Raw genomic sequence first — 18994 nt, 5'->3', positions numbered from 1 at the left:
GTAGCAGGAGACGATGGCAAAGAGAAATGCCAACTGCATTCAGTGGTAGGATAAGAGGGGCATGGGCCTCTGAGGGGACAGAATAGAACTGTACCCAGTCTGCGGGGTCAATCAGAACAGAGGCCAGGGGCAGGGGCCACACAGTGGGAGAGAAAGGCGCGTGACAGAAACCCACCTACACCCTGTGAGGGCAGTTCCAGGCTGTGCTCCTCCCGTTGAAGCATCCCCCGCGCTAACTCCATGGCAAGGAGGACCCAAGCTGGCGCCAGAGGTGTCCTCATGGAGCGGCAGCAAGGTCAAAAGGGACATTCCTAGAAATGCTTGTTTCCCACAGGACCTCTGCCACCAGAAGCCCTGGGATTCTGCTGGATCCCTCTGGGAGCAGGGCCTGCGAATCTGCATTTGAAACAGGTCTGTGGGTCTCTAGAGAGTCAGGATGGGAGAGAGCTCCCTCCATGGGTGTTGTGGTCCTAGTGGAACATGGAGAGGCATGCCATGGGGGGCGGGGCAGGACCAAGAGGCACACTGTGGGGGCAGCGCCAAAGGGAGAAGGGCTGGAGCGCAGGCATCAGAGGGACAAGGTCACAAGTGGCACAAGAAACTAAACCACAGCAAAACAACCCTGTGAAGAGATGGGCAAAGGAAATGAAGAGACATTTTTCAAAAGAACAAATTCAAATGGCCCATGGATGAAAAAATAGGCTCCCTAGCTATCAGGGAAATACAAATGTAAACCACATTGAAGTTCCACCTAATTCCACTGAGATTGGTCTACATTCAGAACTCGACTAACAATACCCACTGGTGTGGATGTGGGGAGAAAGGTACCCTCCTTCACTGATGCTGGGAGTGCACAAGCACTATGGAAGTCAGGATGGAGAGTGCTAAGAGATCTGTCGAATGATTCAGCTATGCCACTTCTGGGCATATATACAAAGAAATGAAATCTGCATATGAAAAAACGACCCGTACTCCTATATTTGCAGCAGCACAATTTATAATAGCAAAGACATGGAAACAAATCATATGCCCATTGAAAGAAAAGGGGATAAAGAAACTGTGGTAAATCTACTCTATGGAATACTACTCAGCCATGAAAATAAATGAAATCCTCTCATTTGCAACAAAGTGATCCCAGCTAGAAACCATTATGGTCAGTGAAATAAGCCAATCTCAAAAGAACAAGTATCATATATATAAGACAGCTTTCTTGCAAAATACAAGATCAATAGATGTATATACATATACTTGTCTAGAGGAACAGTATAATGGAGACTATCATATCAAGATATGAAGCTACAATGTAGTGTGTATTTCTATTTCCAAATCAAAGATGAACTCCCCATTAAACTGTCAAATATATCTTGATACTAGAATGCTGGATTTTATAGATAAGCTTTTCTTTATACCTACAATATCAGGATACTCTTAATTTTTTTTAAGATTTATTTATTTTTATTGGAAAGAGAGGAAGAGAGACAGAGAGGAAGATCTTCTGTCTGATGATCTACTCCCCAAGCAGCCACAGCGACTGGAGCTGCGCCGATCTGAAGCAAGGAGCCAGGAACTTCCTCCAGGTCTCCCATGCAAGTGCAGGGTCCCAAGGCTTTGGGCCATCCTCGATTGCTTTCACAGGCAGGGAGCTGGATGGGAAGTGGGGCTGCCGGGATTAGAACTGGTATCCATATGGGATCCTGGCGTGTTCAAGGCGAGGACTTTAGCCACTAGGCTACTGCACCGGGCCCAACTTATGACTGTTTTTGAAGGACTATACTATTGTAACAATATAGAGGAAATCAGTGTGTGTTGGGGGAAAGTTTAAGGAGGGAGAAGGAAGAAATTCCAGAGCCTATGGAACTGTACCATAAGACAAATTTTAAAGAGAAAAAGAAAAAAAAAATGATTGAAACTATGCAAGAAAAAAAAAAAGAAAAGAAAAAAAGAAAAAAAAAAAAAGAAAAAGAAAAAGTAGCACAGGCATGCTCAAGGCCGGGCCGCCTATGGCAGCCTGTAGTCAGCAGTGACAATGATGTACCATGTAGGAGGCTGCAGAACGCAGCAGTTGAGAGTATGTCCTTGGGCTCTGGTCTATACTCTGAAACTCACTAGCAGTGTGAACTTGGAAAATAACTTCTCTGCTTTAGAGCACTCATCTATAAAATCACACTACAGAATCCACCCGGTGAGTGATTCACTTCATGGCACGTTGGGAGGGCTAACGTAGCGTCCACAACAAGTACCCGGCAGGCAGAGAGCAGTCATCATGGTCAGCACAGCTCTGCGACCAGCCGGATGCCTTCCCACAAGTTCTCTTTCCTCTTTGAACAATCTCACAATCAAGGAATTCTGCAAGCCTTGCCTTTTACATCTCTAGCCCGGACCTTGGCCCTGGCTCTGGAACCGGGTATTTCATGGCCAACCCAGCACCTCCTTGGGGCTGCCCTACCAGCATCTCGGACCCATCCTGCTTCCTCGCCTGCTATTCTTCAGGTACACCAGTTCAAATAAACAGCATCACTAGTCACCCAGCCATCGAGCCAGCAATGTGGTCTCCTGTGTCCAGCTGCCTTGCATTTCTGCTGCCTCGGTTCTGCTCCCGCCTCTGCTGTCACAGAGGGATTTCGTGCCACACTGCTCACCCACTGCGCCACAAGCCACAGGTCAGGACACTCTTCTTCCTTTCTGGTCCTCTACTGTTGATTCCCCACACTACACATAATCAACTGTGGGCATGGTTCATGAAAAACTTTTAAATTGACTGTGGTCACTTTAACTGCATGATCACACAAATGCATAGAATAAAACACACTGACTTGTACCCCCTGAAATGGATGGATTTTTCCAGTCCATGAGTTATATCTCCAGAGAATTGCTTGAAAATAAACTGGGGCCCTGACTAATAATTGTGAAACCTCTATACGTGCTGCTGGGGCAGAATGAATGTGTGAGTGGAGGTGGGATGGTGGAGGACTGATCGGGTTCCGCACTGTGAGAGCGGGAAGTCACAGTGGGCTGGGGAGCAGCCAGAGGAAGGCACGTGGTGCTGAGCTAGAGACACAGGGATGGAGAAATACTTAGACACACGTTTTTATTCAGCCAGTTCCAATAGCCTTCTCCAAGAAAAGGAGCCCAGGTTCATGAGGGAAATACCTTGTTCTGAGGCTGGGGTGGGGGGATATATTGCAGGAGCCTAGAGCTAACTGGGATGCCAGAAAGTCAGGAAGGGGCTCAAATTGCAATATGCTGAAGACATAGAGGACTTAACCTGGGAGAACAATCAATAGCCAGAGTTGGAATGATTTCAGCAACAAAACAAAGCAGCGCTAGGCTATAATGCAGTGTAAAATGTCAATGCCCATGAGTTCCAACTCACATCCACGACAGGACACAAGGCCTGCAGGTGCTTCCAACCCAGGGCGTGGAGCTTCAGCCCCAGCATGGAGCAAGGCTTGTGCCTGGGGACTCTCACAAGACCCAGCAGGGAAGAGAGGTAAACCTCAGACACACCACTATTTCCCCTCTGTGCCACTCTGACCCAGAGCTCCTAACCTCGGGAAGATCCTGAGAAAACCACAAATGCCAAGCTACCCAACACTTGACCATGGGCCCTCCAAACAGGGTCATAATCACCAAGGGAAACAAGAAACAGCCCTGGGCCAGAGAAGATGGAGAGATGTGACAATTCAGTGAGATGACACTGGCAGACTAACACCTGGAGTTCAGTGAACAGCAAAGTGCCAAGTTATCACTTGTCCTGTGTGTTAGAGGAAGCAGTGGGGCAACGGGAACTGGCTGTACCATTTTTGCAATTTTGCTCTCAATCTAAAGCTATTCTGAAAACACTTAAATTTTTTCTTCTTCTTCTTCTTTTTTTTTTTTTTAAATCCAGGGACAGATTAGATTCATTCCTACTCTGGAACCTTTGTACTTCCTAATCTCTTAGTCTGGAACCTTCTTTTCCTCAGATGCTGTCAGCTCTCTCCTTCCTCGTTCAGGTTCTTAACAAAGTGTCACATTATCCGGGTCCTTCCCTGGCCATCCTACCTGAGGTCTGAGGGTCTCTCCTGGTTCACTGTGTTCTTCTGCTTGGCGGTTTTCATGACCCTTTCTCACAACATTATCTGCTGCCTGATGTCTCCCCAAGACTGGGAGCTCCATGAGAGCAGGGCCTTGTCTGCATAGCCAAATCACCACGGCCTAAAATGGCGCATGCTAGGCACGTGGGAAGTTTTGTCTGATTGAGGAATCATGTCTCAGACACACTCCATATGTCACTCTCCATATGGCAGCTGGCTGTGAAGAACTCACATGTCAGGTGAGTGACCAAGCCAGCCCCTGGTCCCAGGCCTGTCTGACCTTGGACCCAGGCTCTTTCCTTAACACAGGTGTTCTTCTCTCCCAGGGAAACAGAGTTGATCATGGTGAATGATGGGAATAGATAACACATGCTGGCAGCAGAGGGCTGGACAGCTCCTGCATGCATCCCTCAGACAGGTAAGCCCCACAGACACACACAGGCACATTTAGTCTCCTACTGTTAGAAGTGGGGAGCTGATCTGCAATTGGGAAAACACTACGGCGGGGTTGGGAGAGGAGTTTCTTTCTTTTGTTAAAGATTTATTTATTTTTATTACAAAGTCAGATATACAGAGAGGAGGACAGAGAGGAAGATCTTCTGTCCGATGATTCACTCCCCAAGCGGCCGCAACGACTGGTGCTGTGCTGATCCGGAGCCAGGAACTTCCTCCAGGTCTTCCACACAGGTGCAGGGTCCCAAAGCTTTGGGCCATCCTCAACTGCTTTCCCAGGCCACAAGCAGGGAGCTGGATGGGAAGCGGGGCTGCCGGGATTAGAACCGGTGCCCATATGGAATCCCAATGCATTCAAGGCGAGGACTTTAGCCTCTAGGCCATGCCGCTGGGCCCAGGGAGAGGAGTTTCAAGTCAATCTTCTTTCTGTCCTTGATTTGATAGAGCTGAGTGAGATTTTTTCTCATGGAACCTCCACTATTATACTTTTAACGTTAAGTGCAAACATAGACTTTGGAGGTTATCGCAAAGTTGTGTTAGATAGAATGCAAAGACAGTAACATGTGTTCCAACTACTTCACTTCGACTCCAATAACTTCATTCTGGCATCACTGGTCCTGAGACAGACATCTAAGGAAGCCTCTGGTGAAGGCTGGAAGTGTCACCAGGGCTGACTGGGCTTTGGTAGGATGATTATTTACTAACTTGCCTTCCTTGGTGGCAGTGTCCTCCCAGTTACTAACCACCACCTGCTCTCCCGCTAAGGGGAACCACAGTGCTTCACATTTCTGGAGAACCCGAATGGCCACACTGGTCTCCTTGTGCACGTTCAAGCATAGCAATAAAGATGCATCTTGACACCTGTTTTCTGAATTCCAGAAGAGCCAAGATTTGTACCTTCATTTCTGCCTTAATCACCATAGGGGAAAACCACTAACCAAACAGACATAAAGGCCTCTTACTCCTGGTGTAACCACATTTCATTATTTTTCTTTGCTGAATCCAAAAACTGAGCCACAACACGCTGCTTTCTAAAGTCCCTCCTGTTGGCTGTGGAATTCTAGGGGCCTAATAAATACAGTTATATCTCATCTGTCTAACATCCTTGTTCTAAATCCACGAAGAAATGAAATGCTAACTTTTCTCGAAGGATCAGAGAGTAAATATTTTAGACACCGCAGGATGTAGGATTTCTATTGCCACCGTCAAATCTGTCAGCATAGGAATGTAGCCATAGATAATATGTAAGTAAATGGACATGGTTGTATTCCAATAAAACTTGATTTACACATGACATCCGAAGACTGTGGCTTGCCAACTTCTTGTCCTCATTCGGGCCATGTAGGGGCTGGGAAATGCTTTGAGACCCATGTAACTGGGCCAGCATTTATCATGTGTCCCTGAACTTGTGTCAACGTTTGGACCTGCACAGGACCAGAGCCATAATAATTTTGATTCCAAATTGGTTCTAAAGCCTTCTACTCCTCCTGTAAGTTTTGGGCAGCTCTAGGAATTCACTGTGATGGATGTGATTAACCAAGAATGACAGGTACACTATTTCTCACCAACACAATACTACAGGGCAGAAAGTTCTAGGATTCACCTGTCTATTCCAGGACCAACTTTTGGGTGTTAACATGACAGGACCATTCTGGAATGCAATATGCTACTCTGCATTGTCCCTGCCAAACTTGTGGTTGTCTAAGTTGAGATCCCACATGGGTTCTCAGTAGCTCCTCAGTTTGATCTGGATTTGAAGGCAGACAAAAGCCTATGCAATGACTAGGGACATAGCACAGGAACAGGAATATTGAAGGATCCATGGCCAGTGACTAGTCCTTGTGGTCTAATGAGAGGTCAAATGAAATGCATGAAGTCAAGGCCTAATGAACAAACAGTGGTGGGCACTTGACCTAGTGGTTAAGATGGCACTTCATTTAATGTTGGAGTACCTACATTCAATACTTGGCTCTGGCACTAGCTTTCTGCTAATGCAGACCCTTGAAGGAAGCCTCAAAGGCTCAAGTTGTTGGATTTCTACAACCTGTGTGGAGATCTGGACTGAGTCTTCAGATTCCAGTCAAAATCAAATGCTTAGCTGTACTGCAGTTTTAATACATCTATTAAGTGTCTACTACTTATCAGATACTATCTTGGGTGCTAAAATTATGGTGATAAGCAAATGTGGCTCCATTTCTGTGACATGTACAGACTTGAGAACTATACTAATAATAGTCAAGTATTTCTCAATGCTAAAGTTGAGAGAGGATGTCTGAAGGTGGGCCTTTAGCCTACCAGGTAAGCTGCCACGTGGGATAGCCATATCCTGTGCTGAAGTGCCTGGGACGAGTTGTAGCTTGGCTCCTGCTCCCAGTATTTTGCTAATATACACCCTGAAGGGCAGTAGGCGGTGGATGGCACAAGTACATGAATCTCTGCCACTCACGTAGAAGAACAGGACTGAATTCTGGCTCTTAGCTTCAGTCTGACCCATACCCCTGCTGTGGTGGGCATGTGGGGAGTGAACTGGCAGGTGGAAGACTTGTGTTTCTCCTTTTCTCTCAAATAAATTAAATAAATATATGAATAAAAAAATCAAAATTAGGGGGCAGACGTTTAGTGCAGCTAGGGATACCCACATCCCACTCCACAGGGCCTGGTTCAAGTCCTGGCTACTCCACTTCTGATTCAGCTTCCTGACAATGCACAGCTCGGGAGGCAGCAGGAGACGGCTCAAGTCCTTGTCATCCTCATAGGAGACCCAGATGGAACTCTACATGCTTGGCTTCAGCCTGGCCCAGTCTGGGCTGTTGCAGGCATTTCAGGGAATGAACCATTGGCTAGATCTCTACTTCAAATAACATTAAAAAGAAAAGTTAAAAAGCCCAATAAACAAGCAAATGAGGCTTTGGGGGGATGTCACAGACAGATTTAGCATCCATCTAGGGCAGCAGAAAAGTCCTCCCCCCACAAAATGACAATCAAATTGAAGCTTGAGGGATGAGTAGTTGTCAGTGGGGTACAGAGGTGGATGAAAAGGTTCCAGGCAAAGGAAATGTGCAAAAGCCCAGGGGAGAGAATTTGTTACAACCTGGGCAGAGGAGGCTCTTGGGGAGCCTGGGTGACAGCTAGGACCTGGTTGGGCTTCAAGAGAGATTCAGGGGGAAAAAAGTCAATAGTGACATACAAAGTTGTACATATTTGCCTAAAGGTATCAAAAGAAACATTTGGTGATTTTTTTAATATGTAAATAGTAATGCATTGTAGATGAAAAAAACAAAAATGCCACACGGTGATCTAGTGACTGGCTGTTTCTGTGGGTGGCAGGGAGAGAGAGTAGCTCCAAAGATGCCTAGGTCCCGTACACTAGCAAGAGTGTCTGCTTCTGCCTCTCAGATGCACAAATACATAACCAACCCAAATAAACAAAAACCCAGGGACACAGAACCAGCTACTCCAGCCAGGAGGCCGTTAGCTGGGCAGAAAGCAGGGGCTGATAGCAGCCTGTTTTAGACTGGCGTGCTCATGGCAGATGATGGCTGAGGTTTTGAGTTGGCATCCCAAGGTGACACAGCAGTATCTCCTGTCGACATGTTCACACACCACCAGCATATTTGTTAATGTGCAGCACACCAATCAGTTCAGACTCTCAGATCTACAGGGCAGGAACTGGCAGCCCTCTTCCGCAGGGCATCCTGGAGCACCGGAGATACTCCTGAGGGCAAATCAAGTGTCTCTTGGCCCTTTGCTGCCAAAGGAAACACGATGGTGAGCATGAGGGCAGAAGACATAAACACCTTTTGCCTGCATTCTTCCTCCTCAAAGGACCACATCCTCACAGAGGGAGGAGTCAGGGAAAGATATCTGCGCACTTCTCCCTGCCTACGTGTGCCTGGGCTGTATTTCAAGTTCATGGAACAGATGGCACTGTCTGGGAGAAACCTATGAGGACACACCCACCCACACAGCAAGGGCCCTGCAGACCCTCCAGGACGGCCATGTTATTGGGGTGTAGGGCTCTGAGAGTTGTTCAGCACACTCTGCTTTTGCTCCTCCCTACCAGGAGGAGTCCCATTCTGATGGAATGCCAAGGGGATAACATTCCTGTTTGCCAAAGAATCTTCTTCCCAATAAAAATCCTAGAGAAAAATCCTAATGAAAAGACCTGCTGCTCTTTCTGCCCTCACTCCCCAACCCCTCAACCATTTGCTTCCTCTTGCATACACAAGCTCAGAGGGATTAAGGACCTTCTATTGATCAACAGGCTTAATTTACGACAAACTCTACCCATCAATGACATTTCCTATTAAGCCAGTCATGTGGAATGTAAGGTAATGCAATATTTTACATATATAATATTAATGCAATATATAGATATGTAACAGTATCATAGTTTTCTCATTTATTTCTCTGCTCTGGGTGGAATAAACAGACAATGTGATGCTATTTGCTTGAAATACCTGGAAAAGCAAGTCCCTCCCCCAGATGAGAAGTATTGATTAATAGGTAAGCAGCAGGAAGAAAACCTGGAGGAGGAATGTGTCTCTGAGTGAGGCCGGGGGATCCCCAGAGTGCAGGAGTGTACAATTTAGAAGGTCCCTGTAACAGGCAATGATGCATATAAGATGCTGTGGGTCACAGAACACCTGCTGTGGTTTTGGGAGTCAGGGAGGCTTCCTGAAGGAGGAGAGTCAAAGCTAAGTTGAGGAGGCAGAAGTAGCTGACAAGAAGGAGGGGAGGGAGGTCCTCCAGGCAGGAGGAAGCTGCTGGGGGGAGTGCAAGAGACTCGGGTACTTCTTGGAGTAGTTGCCAGGTGCAGAGAGTGGGTGAGAGAGGGCTGGGGAGCCTGGGGAGGCTGGCGAAGGTCCGGCCAGGAGGGCCTGGAAAGCCACATTGAAGAACCAGCAGGGACTCTTGTAGGACGCTGCTGCCAACCGCTGCTCAGGGCTTCTAAACACCAATCAACTCAAAGAAACAGCCATAGTGCAGACCCAAGAGGCCCAGGCGGCTGGTGGCTAACGCACCGGAGAGCATGCCACATTTCCATGCTCTTAGAAAGTGCCACAGAAAAAGCCAGCCTAACTGGAAAGTCCTTATCAGGATATGAACATCTTGCACCTTGCCTCTCAGAGACGTCTCACTGGCCACGAGGAGACTGGATCTGGGGTGAGGTAGACAGTAGGCCTGGGGAGCCTGAGGAGGGTCAGAGTTGTACACAGGGCAGCTTTTCTTTAAATATTTACTTTGCTAGCTAAAATAAAGCAGGGGCATTTTTAAGGTTTGATATGAAAAGGAGTGAAAAACATCCTTAGTTAAAGCACTGGGTCTAAGCTGGGTTGCACGGGAACCCCTCCCTGTTTCGGGGAGTCAACATCCTAAAAGGACACAAGGTCAAGAGATACTGCAGGCAAAAGCCTCTAAAGCGCATGTGAAAAGAAAGCATGCTAGCGCCTGGCGTGATAGCCTAGCGGCTAAAGTCCTCACCTTGAACACGCCAGGATCCCATATGGGTGCTGGTTCTAATCCCGGCAGCTCCACTTCCCATCCAGCTCCCTGCTTGTGGCCTGGGAAAGCAGTCAAGGACGGCCCAAAGCTTTGGGATCCTGCACCCGCATGGGAAACCCAGAAAGAAGTTCCTGGCTCCTGGCTTCGGATAGGCACAGCTCCAGTCGTTGCGGTCACTTGGGGAGTAAATCATCGGACGGAAGATCTTCCTCTCTGTCTCTGCTCCTCTCTATATATCTGCTTTTCCAATAAAAAGAAATAAATCTTTAAAAAGAAAAGAAAGCACGCTAGAGAAAACACCTGGTGTTTTAGCTATTCCTGCCCCCACCGATCAGGGTGTGTATGTGTGTAAAAATGATGCTTGCGGGGTAACCTGGCAACAAAAGTCCTCGCCTTGTACGCGCCATATCCCATATAGGCATCGGTTCTAATCCTAGCAAACCTGCTTTCCATCCACTCTGTGCCTGTGGTCTGGGAAAGCAGTTGAGGACAACCCAAAGCCTTGGGACCCTGCACCTGTGTGGAAGACCCAGAAGAAGCTCCTGACTTTGGATCAGCTCAGCTCCGGCCATTGCGGCTGCTTGGGAGTGACTCAACGGATGGAAGATCTTCTCTGTTTTTCCTCCTCTCTGTATATCTGACTTTGCAATAAAATAAATAGATCTTTAAAAAAGATGCATGGATTTCAGAGCTTGTTTGCATCCAAAAGAACTCCTCTTTTAATTCCCTTTTCTGTGATTTTTTTTGAAGTATCTAGAGCAAGAGGTAGACCATACCTCTTTTGGAGAGCATGCTGCCTGGGCTGCTATAGAAAAGGCCCAAGTGTGGGCTGGGTGTGGGGGTCAGTGTGCATGTGCAGACTATCCCTGGGGCTGTGTGTCCTCGGCTATTGATTCTAGATGACAAGGCTCCATGCTGTGGTTTGATTTCCCCATGTCCCACAGGAACCTCTACCTCAACCTGATATTTCTTTCTGCCCAAATCTTCCTCCTGTATTGGACCTCAAGCCAGGAGCTTGCTGGCCTTCTGTCTCCACCCCTCACACACACAGTCTGCAGAAGCCATTGTTCCCCAAACCCCCAGCGCCTGCCTTCACTCCCACCTCCCAAGAGGCACTGCACATGCACTCTCCTGTGACATCCTGCCTTCCGCTCAGCTGTCAGTCCTGCACTCCTGGGAGCGGCTCACGCTCAGAACTACCAGCCGTGGGGGAGTGAGGGTGGGTGAAGTGTGTGTGTAAAGGACTCCGCTGTTACAGCACCTCCGTCAGCTTCAAGTATGCACACTCCATTTTTCTAAGTACAGACCAGGAAGCAGTCAGGCTTCTTGTTTGCATTACTCTTAGTTCGGACTGGGGGAAAGGTTAACCTTAATTGCCTGACTGTAAGTGAAATCTAACCCCAACCAGAAGTGGCTTGGGGCCCAGCCACCTGCTGGGCCCTGGACACCTGACCACAGTGAGCACCCTGCTGTTGCTGACCACTAGGTGTTAATTTCCAACTACCTTGCACAGAAACACCAGCGGAAAAACCAGGTCCTGTGTTATGAAGAATTTATAGGTGCTACTTGTTTCTGGAAACACCCACTTATTCTTGCCTTTCTTTTAAACATGTATTTGTTTATTTGAAATCAGATTTACACAGAGAGAAAGAGATAGATATCTTGCATCCACTGGTTCACTCTTCAGATGGTCACAAAGGCAGGAGATGGGCCATTTTGATGCCAGGAGCTTCTTCCAGGTATTCCATGTGGGTGCACAAGCACACAGACCATCTTCAGCTGCTTTCCTGGGTGTATTAGTAGGAAGTTCAATAGGAAGTAGAGCAGTGGGACACAAACTGGTGCCTAAGTGGATACCGGCATTGCAGGTGGTGGCTCTACTCTCTAAGCCTTAACACTGGCCCTGGTTCTTGCTTTTCACTGAGCATTAATTTCCTCATTTCACAAGAAGGAGGCAATTCAGTAGCTGTGTGGTTTCTGGCCCATCCAATTTCCTTTTGCTTTTGCTTCCTTTCTCAGTTTTCCCAGTATTTCTGGAGTGACTTCTCTCCACCAAGAAGTCAGCAGAAAACGGTCCTTGTCACTCCAATCTAATCCACAGATGACAAGACAGATTTCCTTTGCACTTGGCCCCAAAGCCATTTTAATGCTGTGGTACAATTCATCTTTTCACGTGGTCGTACTTCTACAGCTCAGGAATAAAATTTACATGGTGGCATCGTCTTGTCCTTCTTGTGAAGTGCATGTTAAAGTAAAAGGCTCTGACAGACAAAACCTTGCCTTGAGGACTCCCGGTAGTTTGGGGCCGGAGTCATGGCACAGCACATTTAAATGCTACCTGTGAAGCTGGCATCTCCTATTGGAGCACTGCTTTGAGTCCTGGCTGCTCCGATTCTCATCCAGCTCTCTGCTCATTTACCTGAGAAGGCAGGAGAAGGAGACCCTAGTGCTTGGGTGTCCTGCCAGCCACGTGGGAGATCCAGGCGGAGCTCCAGGCTTCTGGCTTCTGCCTGAACCAGTACTGGGCTCTGTGGCCATTTGGGGAATGAACCAATGGCTGGAACACCCCTCCCTCCCCCTCGCTGCAATTCTGCCTTGCAAATAGTAAATCCTTTCTTTAAAAAGAGATTCCTCACAATTGGGCTTTACCCAGGGTTGGTGGCTTTGACATTGACCTGTCACCCACTTGAGCTGTGCCAATAAGGCTGGAGCGATCAGAACAGGCAGTACTAGTTATCCCTGGAGAGGTGAGGTGCTGGGGGGATAAACAAAGTTCCTGGAACAAATTTAGGTGATGAGAAGTATGATATAACACACACACCCCTGTCTCAGGGACGACCCCAGAAGCAGCCTTCGGTTGTCTCCTTGGCCCTGTCACCTTCTCTAGGGACCATCAGCCATTCCCTTTGAACCCCCAGTTTCCAGAGCTCCTAATTCTGGGGGTGGGTTTTCAACCAGGCTTCTCTCTCAGTCAGTGAGGGGTTTGTGTTTTCTCCAGTCTGCTCAATCAGTTACAACTCATCCCATCTGCTTGTCCACTCCTAAAACGTTGTTGCTATACTTTCCACTTCCATTTTGTCTGTCCTTATGGGTTTTTATTAAAAACCAACCAACCAACCACATGGACAAAAAAAAAAACCCAAAACAACAACAAGAACAACAATAAGCCCCCGCTTAACTGACAGCAGAGCTGGAGGCAGATGTCTGGCGGAGACAGCAGCTGGGTGAGGGAGGGCCCTGGGCGCTCTGGCAGCCTCGCTTACACTGCAACCCTTTCTGCTCTTGTCTTTGCCTTGTGAGCGTTTGCCTATTTAAGTTATTATTATTATTATTTTAATTTAAGCTATGACAGGGTTATGGAATAAAGGACAGACAGATCTTTGATCCACTGGTTGTCCCCAAATGGCCACAGCTGAGCTGATTTGAAACCTGGATCCAGGAGCTTCTTCTGGGTCTCCCATGAGGGTGAAGGGGCCCAAGGACAATGAGGAATGGGTTCAAGGTCAGGTGAGAGCCAGGATCCAAGTACAAGGTCGCCAAAGTTTGCACCCTGATGTCCTTTGATTAGAGGAAGTGGCGTGGTCGTCTACCTTGGCAGGTGCTCCCATCTGGTCCAGGTCCTAGCCAACAGGCTAACAAGGCTGTCATGTTGGGTAGCTCTGACCGAGTGCCTGAGTCCTCCCTTCCAGGGAGCCCCACGGCTCGCTCCTTGCTTCCTCCTAAGCCTAGCCACCAAGCCTGCCTGATGAGGAAATCACCCGGGGTACTTGTTTAAAACGTGCTGTGTGCAGGATCCCATCCTCAGAGATTCCCACTGGTTGGGTGTGATGTGGTCCTGATGGGACTCCTGACAAGTGACCAGGTGATGCATCTCATCACATCAGGCAAGCTGGAGTGCTGCGCTAGGAGCTCCACGCCGCAGGAGCTGACACTGGGACTTGAACGCTAATGAGAGATGAAGTCATAAAACTACAATGCAGATGACAGTTCTGCAGCCAGGCTAACCTCAGGCAATCGGGACACTGGGCACAAAGTGCTGCTTATTTTGAGTAATGACTCTTAGAAAGAATCCCTTCCTGACCTTTCCCTTGAGAGAGCTCCGGCACTACTATGGTCACTGGGTTCAAACACACAGAAATCACACTGTCCAACACAGGGCTTCTAAGGGGGAATCCATGAGAAGGGCACACGGTACACAGAGGAGAGAGAACCTCACCCCTTAGGGACCCTGAGGCAAATCCTTTGTGTAACCAAGACACAAGGGGGACCCCTAGGGATTCTTCATCCCCCAGGTTTGTAAATCATCGGCAGCAGGACTTCAGAGCATATTTTAGGTATTTCATTGGAGGTCAATTCCCTTTGTGTCAGAAAGCAGAAGCGATCTTTGACACTCAAAGGATTCAAAGGTGTAATTGCAGAAACTCCTGGTTACAGAGACCACTGTTTGGCATTCACAAAAAGCGTCTTCACCAGCCGACTGCACTTGGCCTGAAAGCTTGCGGCTTGTCACAAGGGACACTTTGGCCTGAGGCACCACTCAGGCCTGACCTTAGTGGAGAAGGTGGGAAGGACTCACATATGGGGGTGGGGCTCTGTGGTGGGCACTGCCCAGACCTGTCCCCAACTCCAGGGCAGAAGGCTACGTACCTCTTGGTCGGCGTGGGCACTCCAGAGGATGCATGGTTGACCACGGTGTCATTCATATTAGTCAGAGGGCGGGGAGGGCTGAAAGAAAATAGTGAGTATTATTAATATTAGTGATGGTATTAATTATTCCTCACATGACAAAGGGAGACAGGGAAGGCTGGGACCAGCAGTCACTCCTGACAAGCACAAGGGGACCACATCAGACGCTCTCTCCCCCAGCCACAGGAGAACTGTGTTTGGCAACTGACCACCGAGCCAGAACCAGAAGGAGGGACCCTGGCCGCTTTTGCCACAGAGATCTGAATTCAGGGATGTGAATTCTGACATGTAGTGCACTCTGATGCCCCTTGAGCACCGGACGCCGGGCATTCAGCCTTTGTTGTCCAGCACGGAAGTCAGGCACTGGTACCAGGCTGTGGCTGATCCTGGTGTCTTGCTGTCTTGTCATGACATCAGGTAAGCTGGAGTGCTGCGCTAGGAGCTCCACACAGCAGGAGCTGACATTGGGACTTGAGTGCTAATGAGAGATGAGGTTCACAGGTTGTGAACTTCTCACCCAAACATACTGGCCAATTCTTAATTTGAGTGTGAAATGCTGGGGCTCACTTTTTTTTAAAAAAAGATTTATTTATTTATTTATTGCAAAGCCAGATATACAGAGAGGAGGAGAGACAGAGAGGAAGATCTTCCATCTGATGATTCACTCCCCAAGTGACCACAACGGCTGGTGCTGCACCAATCTGAAGCCAGGAGCCAGGAACTTCCTCCGGGTCTCCCACGTGGGTGCAGGGTCCCAAGGCCTTGGGCTGTCCTCCACTGCTTTCCCAGGCCGCAAGCTGGATGGGAAGTGGAGTTCCCGGGATTAGAACTGGTGCCCATATGGCTTCCTGGTGCGTTCAAGGCGAGGACTTTAGCCGCTAGGACACCACGTTGAGCTCTGGGGCTCACTTTTGTTAAGCCTGTCCTAGAACCTCCACAATGAACCCAAATTTTGGGCTCCAATCCTATTTAACACGTTGTCCTTCATAACCCAATCCAGGAAGGAAAGCAACTTCTGGTTACTTCTCTTTGGCTACTGGATTCCTTTTTCTGTTTTTGCCAATAAATTGTTTATAATTTTTTACAGTTTAATAATTTTAACACATTATGTACATACACGTTTAGACTGGTGTCATCAGCAGCAATTGGCTCTCAAGGTCAGATTTCCCTCCAGCAACAGCCTGAGGAAGAAAGTCAGGCCTCCAGACGCCTCTTGGGAAATCGTTTCCCATGTTTGAAAGCAGCAGAGAGGTATGTTCTTCCATGACATAAAAGTGAAGTCAGCAGGTGCCCCCATGCCCTTCAGAGTTGGTGATGGGAAATACTTTTGTGGAAGTCACCCTTTGGCAGTTGGTGTTTAATATGTGCAGGCTTCACGGCCCTACAGGCTGCACAGAGCGCACACAGGAGGCTGACGAGGAAACAGCTCCCAGAGAGGCAAGGAATTTAAAGGCTTCACACAGCTCTCCCCCGAAACTCCCTCCTTTTTAAATATTAACTTATTTGAAAGGTAGAGTGAGAGAGAGAAAAAGAATCTAACCTCTGCTGGTTCATCCCTCAAATGGTCACAATGGTTTGGACTGGACCAAGCCAAAACAAGGAGCCAGGAGCTTCATCCTGGTCTCCTACATGGATAGCAAGGACCCAAGCACTTGGGCCATTTTCTGCTGTGTTCTCAGGGGCATTAGTTGGGAATGAATAAGAAGTGGAGTGGCTGAAACTTGAACCAAAGCTCCCATGGGATGCTGGCTTCTGACTGCCGCACCACAATGCCAGCTCCAGGTGCTGGTTTAATTTTATTTCTAGGTGGGGGAATATGTTTGTTTTTAAAGTATTTATTATTTACTGAAGAACATCCAATATGGAAAGCAATTTGCAAGGAATAGATTTACATCTCCTAATTTTCAAGCTGTAATACTTACTGTCTGTATTCCTCACTTTGTGTGGAAAGTCCCTAAGTCAGGCAGTCAGAGTTAAAGTATGACTTTCTAGGCTAGAATCCAGTCCTAAGTTATCTATTTGACAATCTGTCTTACAAATCCCCAACCCACATCTCCCCACTCGCCTGCAGCCCCCAACTTTCAACCTACTCTTGTGCGAGGCGTGGCTGAGTTATAATCACTGAATCAACTGTTTTGAGTTGAGCAATGATGGAGATAAACAGAGATGAGTTTACTTTTAGTGCTAAAATTGAGTTTTTGCCCTTTTTAAAAATTTTTAATTAGTTGTCCAATTGGAACAAGGCGAAAGAGTGATCAGATGTCCAAACCCAGTGTCCCAAGTAGTGTCACTAGTTGTCACTCTACGGCACTAGGACCATTCTGGTCCTGAAAACAGAATGGCCTCTACTGCCTTAATGAACTTTTTTTTCTTTTATTAGCAACTCATACCCAAAATAAGATAAGGACAATTTCAAAGTTCAAAACAAATGCAGTTACATAGGATATTCATTATTACAGATGATATGGAATTCAATTTCCCTTCCGACACACACAGAGGAAAAATAACAATGGGACAGCTTTTTAAATTCTTTAAGCATGGATCCATGTGATAAAATTTCATGATTTACAGTATTTGGTTCAGTCTGATGTCACAAGTCTGTATAATCATCTATATTAGATATCATTATGTTCAGCTATTTAGCATAGAGTTGCCTTTCTCAAATATTGAAAACCAGACAGCAATGATTTTAGTCTAAACTATCAACTCATCATACTTGCTCCCGAACTGCAAATGTCTTCTGTACTCCTAGTGTGCTCTGCTTGAGAGCCGAAGGTCTGCAGATCGAGGTGAAGGGGCAAGTGCCTTCACTCCGGGATTGCCTCTAGAGCCACTCTAGGCCAGCTGTGCAGGTGTGCTCCTGGACATGCAACACCACAAGTGACTTCCGGCCCTGAAAGGCTTCATGCTGTCTGTGCAATATAGCCGAGGGACCTGTTCCAGGTGTGAAGTAGACAGTAACGACGCAAGTTACTGAGACTTAGGAAACGGCAGAATTGGCATGCTTATCTGCTTTGTTTTGCTGATTTGTAACATTTGAAACCAACTGAGTGAGCTGAACAGTCCCAGGTGTTCAATATCTGCCTCTGGTTCCCGCATCAGCAAGGTCTCACTGAACGCTGAGTTCAGTGGCACCAGAACAGCCACCAACCAACAGTCACCAACCATCTGTGGATGAGAAGCCTGGGAGGTTCTTTCTTTGTTGCTACCTTAGTTGCCCCTCCCTTTTTTTGTTTTCTTTTGAGGATGTTGTAGCAGATGGATGATGTAGGTAGCAGGTCATTAGGTAAGTCAGAGATGGGCCAGTATTGTGGCACGGTGAGTTAAGCTGACACTTGCAACATAACATTCCATAGTGGAGCAATGGTTCAGGAACTGGCTGCTCTAATTTGAATCAGGTCCCTGTTAACATGGTGGGAAGCAGCAGATGACGGCTCAGGTATCTGAGCTCCTGGATGGAGTTCTTGGCTCCTGAGTTCAGCTTGGCTCAGCTCTGGCTTTGGGAGCCATTTAGCGGGATGAATCAATGGATGAGAGATATTTCTGTATCTCCTAGCCTGTCTTTGAACAAATACACAAATAAATCTTTCTTTACAAAAGCCTAGGGGGTGGAGGGTCTGCATTGTTGTATAGTGGGTAAAGCTTCCACCTATGACACTGGTATCCCATATGGGCACTGGTTCATGTCCCTATTGTTTCACTTGAGATTCAGCTAATGGTCTGAGTAGTGGGCCCCTGCCACCCACGTGGGAGACCTGGGAAAAGCTCCTGGCTGGTGACTTTGGCCTGGTACTGTCCTGGCTGTTGTGGTCATCTGGGCAGTGAACCAGCTAGTCGAGGTGCTCATTCCTCTCCGTCTCTCCCTCTCTCTGTTTCCCTCTTTTTGTGTAACTCTGACCTTAAATGAATAAATTAATCTTTTAAAAAAAGACTTGGAGAGAATTTACTTCTTAAAATCAAAGGGTAAGAGCTGTTCTTACTGGTGCCCAGTCACAAAAGCCAGATTATTTTTTCTCAGTGACGTCATTATGGGAGATGGGGGCGGATATACCAACAAGTCATCACCATGCCACGTAATGAGTGTGGCAGTGCAAGAATAGATGAAGTGAGGAGTCACGGACTATGCGTGGTTGTTCCTGCCTACAGGAACAAGGGGAAGGGCAGCCAGGGAAGCAACATGAGCACCAGAGTTTCCCAGACTTAAAAGAAAGAAAGTTAAAGGTATCCTTGATAGACTTAGTATACATGGCACATTTGGCTAATTTATTTGGTTA

At 47.4% G+C, this 18994-nt stretch overlaps 1 protein-coding gene across 1 annotated transcript in view; it reads right to left on the bottom strand.

Annotated features, from left to right (window-relative positions):
- The window catches only part of DTNB (dystrobrevin beta), a 231820-nt gene that overhangs the window by 54955 nt on the left and 157871 nt on the right, over window positions 1–18994 (bottom strand). The window contains exon 10 of the mRNA XM_058668190.1: window positions 14682–14759. Coding sequence (XP_058524173.1) covers window positions 14682–14759 — 78 coding nt within the window. The remainder of the gene's footprint in view (window positions 1–14681; window positions 14760–18994) is intronic.

Source organism: Ochotona princeps, chromosome 8, assembly GCF_030435755.1.
Source record: "Ochotona princeps isolate mOchPri1 chromosome 8, mOchPri1.hap1, whole genome shotgun sequence".
Taxonomy (NCBI): domain Eukaryota; kingdom Metazoa; phylum Chordata; class Mammalia; order Lagomorpha; family Ochotonidae; genus Ochotona; species Ochotona princeps.
Note: the sequence above shows the minus strand (reverse complement) of the source record. Positions and strands in the feature narration are given on the sequence as shown.